The sequence below is a fragment of the Salarias fasciatus genome, chromosome 8, assembly GCF_902148845.1.
Source record: "Salarias fasciatus chromosome 8, fSalaFa1.1, whole genome shotgun sequence".
In the NCBI taxonomy this organism is placed as follows: Eukaryota; Metazoa; Chordata; class Actinopteri; order Blenniiformes; family Blenniidae; genus Salarias; species Salarias fasciatus.
The window spans coordinates 6,766,988-6,773,281 of NC_043752.1; the positions used below are offsets into that span (position 1 = coordinate 6,766,988).

Here is a 6,294-nt window from a genome sequence, read left to right on the forward strand (position 1 = left end):
CAATCCCAGCTAACTATGGACGGGGGCAGGGTACAGCCGTGAAGATCTGCAGTCGATCGCAGGACAAAGGCAGACAACTACACACAAACACATCCACACTTGGGGCGATTGAACGCCACAGTTAACTTTGCATGTAAGTGGACTTGGTCCCCCTTTGGACTGTGAGAGCACAAAGAGGAAACCTACTCACACACAGTAAAAACATGCAAACTCCACACAGAGAAGCATATATGTATATTTGAACCCCAAATTTTCTCATTGTGAGGTGAGAGCACTAATGGCCACAATGATGTTGAGTAGATTTCTTTAGTTAATAAAAATAATTCTTACAATAATCAATTCACACTGTTATATTAAGACTTCAAAGTGAAAAATGTTGTGCACCAATGATAAGGTAAATGAATTCACATAAAATGTCTTTTATGAACAGAATTGGGCAATTTATGTTTCAAGTGTTGGGATTTCCTCTTTGCTTTTATCTTGAAGGCAGATTAAAACCAGCTCGACCAATCAGATTTGACGCAAACCGGAAGGAAGTGTCACCCATTCAAGACAGTTGCTGCAATAATATGAACTTCCTCGAAATTTAGTGCATGCGTTTCCTCCTGAAGTTTACCTAAATCTAAATCCACGGAGTTTACAGATAAAGAAACAGCTCAAGGTAAGCGATTAATGCATTTATCTGTTGTGATTTTATACAGTTTTATGAGACAGTGTTGCTCTGTGCACTTCAGATCCTAAAACCACCACCATCACCATCACCATCAGTGCCTGTTTTTGTCTTCTAAAAGCACTTTTTGTGATGTATTTCCAAATCTTGCAGATATATCACTCTCTAAAAACTATTTCTTTAAATACAAAAATAAACAGACCCTGATTGTTTTTTGGTTCACCCAACACTCTCATAAAAACACCTTTATGCTTTTATATTCAGATATTTAATGCGGCAGTGTCATCAGAGGTAAAACCAGGATGTTACTGGTCCTCAGACTGTCTGGATTAACCTGTCAGGGAGGCTTTGGCATCACAGAACAGCCTATTGTCTCCCTATGTCTCTGAGATTAAATCAAAATACTGCCTTGACAGTGATTCACTGAAGTCTTGTCCTTCACTGCCCCTCTTTACTGAATGATCTGACATGACTGGCCAGCCTGCTGTAAGTCAGTCATTAGCGCTGTATAGTACTCATGACTGGTCTTGGCACCACGTTTTCAAGATCTTGTTCTTGACTCCATCTTGCACCGACGCTGGTATCATTATCGGTATATCTGGCAGCATTTTCCTGGAATTCCATGTCTGTCTTCATTCAGATGGGCTACATGACCGTAGAGGAGCACAGCTTCAACCTGCTACACCTCAAGAGATCTCCTGGCATCCGCTCCTGGTCTCTTCTCGTCGGTACGTTTGTGTTTTAATGCGACCCATCATCCATTGCTCTGTTGTGTGTCTCTTATCAAGTCTTTCATCTCCATTGCAGCTATAGCATCTATTGGCTTAGCCGCTGCATATTACAGCTCAGGTACACTATCTGAATTTGACATATTGGCTCAGTAAAACCTCATGTTGGCTGAAGTTGGGTCCGTCTCTGGCGTTTCGCTGCAGACAGCATTCTGTGGAAGCTTTTCTACGTGACCGGCTGCCTCTTCGTGGCCATGCAGAACATGGACGACTGGGAGGAGGCCGTGTTCGACAAGAGCAAGAACCTGATCGAGCTGAAGACCTTCAGCCTGTACACGTTGGTCCTGACGCTATGGAGGAAGGGGCAGGACAGAGGTCGGTGCAGGTTCAGCCAGTACGGCAGTATCAGTGTTGGTGAACATCAGATCTTAATGCTTTTTCATCCTTCTCAGTGGTGTTGGACCTGACCCAGCTGTGTGACGTGTGCGTCCAGGAGGAGAGGGTCCGCTATCTGGGGAAGGGTTACCTGGTGATGCTGCGGCTGGCTGCCGGCTTCTCCTACCCGCTCACTCAGAGCGCCACCCTGGGGTCTCGCAGGTAAACCATCTGCTAAAACTATAAGTCCAAATACATTGGGATGCTGTGTTAGATGTTTGAATACAATCAGTGAAAATCTCGAGGCACCCACAGATCAAATGTCGCTTCAACCAGAATGTTTATGTGAAACCTGATTAAACAAAATGGCTCATAAATTACAAATTCATCAACTTTAGACACTTGATCATAATCAGTCAAGTCACAGCACCTCGTGTTTGTGATCGCTCTTTATAAATCATAAATCTCATAAAGAGGTGGAATGGCAGGATCAGTTTCTCCTCTGTTGCAGTGACGTGGAGGCCATCGCGGCGCTGCTGAAGCGTTTCCTGGCTCTGGAGGAGCTGAAGCAGCAGAGGCAGCAGGGGATGGAGTACGGAGAGGAGGAGGAGGAGGACTCTCTGGATAACAGCACGGACGCAGACGACGAGGCGGAGAACCTCTGACCTGCACGAGCTCCAGTCTGGGGCATTATGACACACGTCAAACTGCGAGCACGTGCATGGAAGATCAGGGACTACGAAGCTTTTTGTTACTTGTATTTCCCAGTAGTTCTTCAAACCCACGTCATTCCTCGGCATTATCCAACTAATTACTATTTGAGCACACTCCAGATTACAGATCCACTGTGCCTTTCTACTGAATTCTAATGAGTGTTTGTGGGGAAAAAAGTGCTTTTCCCACAGTTTCTTTTTGGACCACCTTGCTGATAATCATCTTTTCTATGCATGCTGATCTGTATGAGTGCATGTGCACACTGTAATTGAATTATGCGCTGATGTTTTTCTTTTTGTACACATTTCTTGGGAACCAAAGACTGAACCTCAGGCGAGCGGTTTGATCGACCAAACGGGTTTTTGTTAAGTGGATGAAGGGAAAGTCGAGATATTTGCAGCTTGTTGGTTGATTTTTTTTTTATTTTTTTTTTTTATTGTCAAACTTATATTAAATATTTGAATACAAACAAGATCCTGCCTTCTTTTTCCTTGACTTACCTCCTTTCGGATCAGAGCAGATCAAAAAACAATCAATGAGTGTCTGAATTCACGTCACATTTAAATGATTCTACGGCACCATCTCCTTTACACAGACATTTATGTCCTCTGTTATCCTCCGGAGAGGCGCCGTCACGGGAGTGACATGCTCCTCGATCCACTCCTGGACCGTTGATTCTGGGTAAAGACGCACCATCTCCTCTCTCACCGCCTCCACCTTCTGCTGTATCAGAGTCAGATACCTGAGACAAGACCAGATGGAAAGACTAAAAATGAGGCGATCCTTTGTTTTATGGAGATTAGAAACCAGACATTTAAAACCAATGAAGTCTCAGATGCTACAGAAAAGCACATATTTTGGAAACTCATGCTCACGTTGAAGCTTGACTGTGCGCCTGCATGCAGATGAGCGGGGTCACCATCTTCCTCTGTCGGTGGTACGGACTCAACCATCCTCTGACAAACCTGCAGCACCAGAAAAAAGCAAGATAATAAACACCACAAGACTAAATAAACTGCAGGAGCCTACAGAAAATGAAGATTTGCCTTTTGGGAACTGTGCCTAGATGTATTTAGCTCAACCCCAAATATTACTGTAAAAAAGAACAACTTGGAAATAAGTGTGAATCATGACCAAGAACTCACATGTTGTTTTCGAAAAACCGTACGTCGTCCGTGTTCAGGAGAGAATCCAGCTCTACAATCAGCTCGGCGAGCCTCCTCCCCGGGTAGCTGGAGTCGGCTGCAGATGAGCTGAGAGCCACGGAGAATGAAACCCTGAGAGTCTGGAGACGTGAACAGAGGAGCTGCGCTCCACTGAACCCTCACCTCCCCAGGGCTGAAACCTCCACCGAGGGAATCCCCAGCTTCTCGCTCACTCTGGAGGAAACTTCTGCACCGAACTGGCCGTGGAGGAGCGTGAGGAGGCAGGCGGCGAGGGACGGCAGGGCGACGGGCAGCAGCTCGCACAGCACAGACAGGTGGTCGTACCTGATGAACACGCAAGAAAACAACGCTGACTAACTGATTCGTGCTTCCCTTTTCTCTCTGCTGGACCAGCTTCCTGCGCTTCCCCACCTTTGCCAGCCGGTGATGGCGATGCCCTTCAGGCTCACGGCGGCGGACAGCAAAGCAGCGACCTTCAGCCACTGCAAATGGTTGTCCAGGTGTCGCTGAGTGCTGCACACGCAGGTGAAGACGCTGGTGGAGCCTTTGAAGGAGCTGGCGGCCCAAACGTCCGACATGCCGGCACTGCAGTACTTCTCCAGAAGGCACACTGGAAATCAGAAAGTCATGCTCAATATCTTTTACTGCAAGAAATAAATGTTGAGGGTTTTTTTTTTGGATTGGCTGCAATGTGTTTGAGAAATACAGATAAGAATTTCAACAGAAAATCTTTATAAAAGTTTAAAATGCATCGTTTGGATATATATGAAAGACATGGTTCCTACCGGTTTTGTCCACGTCCAGGTTTGGGGTGTAGTCCCACAGCATGGGCTGGACCAGTCCGACGAGGCCGCTCGCTGTCACAGACGGAGCAAATCAAAACAATTCAATCGAAATGTTTAAAAAATTGGCTCTGTGTGAAGAATCTGTGCCTCTTGTGGGCTGGTTTTGGCCCACGGGCCGTATATTTTCAACATCCCTGGTTTATAAATCTGGTTTAAAAACGGATTGGTGGCTGGACCTACACACAAACTAATCAACTAATCAATCATAATTGATTTTCTATCTCATTAGTTTATCACTATAAGAAAATAAAGAACTTTTCAGTTCATAGTGATACATTTTCAAGTGTGGATAGGATGAAGCAAATTCAATCCCTGTCTTACAAAAACAAAATCTTGAATGTTAAGCCATTAGATTATGCATATTGACTATATAAATAAATGCTAATGAATTCACACTCCTCCTTGCTGTCATTTAAAATCAGTCTGAAAGCTTCAAACTGTATTGGTTGTAATTGACCCTAATTATCGAGAATGTCAGGTATCTTTGGTCTGTCAGCAGTGCTTCATCCTCACCTTTCAGAGTGGCCTCACTCATGCCCCTCATCATGTCATCCCACATTATGATGGTCATGTGAGGCCACGCCTCCTTGATCGCCTTCGCCACTTTGGTCACGTGACTCAGGAAAAGTTGCTCCACCGTGTGACCGGATGAAGCCAGCCACAGCTTGGACTCCTCGCCCTCGCCGAGCATGTAGACCTTAAAGAAAAGGGATCAGTCATGACTCTGTTTTAAATGTGCTTGTAGCGATCGGAGGACGAGATCTCACCTCATCTGCTCCGATGTGAAGTGTGTTCAGACCTGGATGCAGCTCCACCACCTGCCTCAGCATCTCCATCACCAGCTTCAGGCTGTCCTCTTTGTGCGGGTTGAGGGTTCCCACGCAGTGCCCCGCCTCCCTTAGATTCCACATATGAGGATGCTTCAATACGAACTACGACAAGGGGGATGCATAAGGGAACGTGAGCTTTACCTGAACCCCAACTGAAAAAATAGGTGGTCTCTACCTCTGGGTCTGGTTCTGCAGGTTTCTTCCTATAAAAAGTATTTTTTTTCTTTCCACTATCTCCTAGCCTTGCTCTAGTGGAATTGTTGGGTTTTCCTCTGTAAAAGTGCTTTGAATTACAGTTGTATTTGGTGCTACAGAAATAAACTGAATTGAAGAGAGAAAAAAAAAAACTTTCTTACCTCCATGTGACCAAATGTCTGCACCAGTGGGATCACCTCCATGCCTTTAGATCTGGCCAATTCCTGCATGGATAGTACTTCTTCTCGGCTAGAAGAAAAAAGAGCACACACCCATCACAACATGTCATCTCAGTGTGACAGATGATGACTGGTGACCGACTGGTGACCGTGCCATCAGGTCTTTGAACATGCATCCCTCCACCTGTAAGCAGGATGCACTGTGGCCTGCAGCAGCTTCAGCTGCCCCTCATAGGGAAACATGTCCTCATACTCCACCAGCAGGCCGTTCACTCCCAGCTCTGAGAAAAGCTCGATCAGCTGATGGGGAGAAAGAAACACATGAGTGGACAGCTCTATCTGGTGGGAACACTGCACCACGCTGCAGCACGCGCCTCACCTTGTGCAGGTACTCGACACGCGGCGGTGCACCTTTGAGATCCAGGTGGACCAGTTTCTTCCCTTTCGGCCAGGGTGGACACTTCATATCGGCCTGTAACGCTGAGATGCTGTGCTGTGCTGTGCTGTGCTGTGGCTGTAGCTGTTTGTTTTCAGTCCCGTCGTGAAGTAAAGACACCCGGACGTGGACCAATCACAGTGACGCTTTCTCTTC

The 6,294-nt window shown here is 46.0% G+C and overlaps 2 protein-coding genes across 2 annotated transcripts; one reads left to right on the forward strand and one right to left on the reverse strand.

Moving 5' to 3' along the window:
* The first annotated feature begins 487 nt into the window (after positions 1 to 487).
* Positions 488 to 2,664, forward strand: cybc1 (cytochrome b-245 chaperone 1). Its single transcript, XM_030097761.1, has 6 exons — positions 488 to 661; positions 1,311 to 1,398; positions 1,478 to 1,519; positions 1,603 to 1,773; positions 1,851 to 1,995; positions 2,285 to 2,664. Exons 2-6 carry the CDS (start codon positions 1,311 to 1,313, stop codon positions 2,436 to 2,438), a joined length of 600 nt encoding a protein of 199 aa, XP_029953621.1. The 5' UTR covers positions 488 to 661; the 3' UTR covers positions 2,439 to 2,664.
* Positions 2,665 to 3,057: 393 nt separating this feature from the next.
* Positions 3,058 to 6,230, reverse strand: hexd (hexosaminidase d). The gene is made up of 11 exons (XM_030097756.1): positions 6,082 to 6,230; positions 5,887 to 6,002; positions 5,685 to 5,772; positions 5,266 to 5,430; positions 5,012 to 5,195; positions 4,439 to 4,510; positions 4,065 to 4,263; positions 3,816 to 3,977; positions 3,633 to 3,740; positions 3,363 to 3,452; positions 3,058 to 3,229 (listed from the first exon to the last, which is right to left on the reverse strand). Exons 1-11 carry the CDS (start codon positions 6,166 to 6,168, stop codon positions 3,058 to 3,060), a joined length of 1,443 nt encoding a protein of 480 aa, XP_029953616.1. The 5' UTR covers positions 6,169 to 6,230.
* Between the last annotated feature and the right edge of the window lie 64 nt (positions 6,231 to 6,294).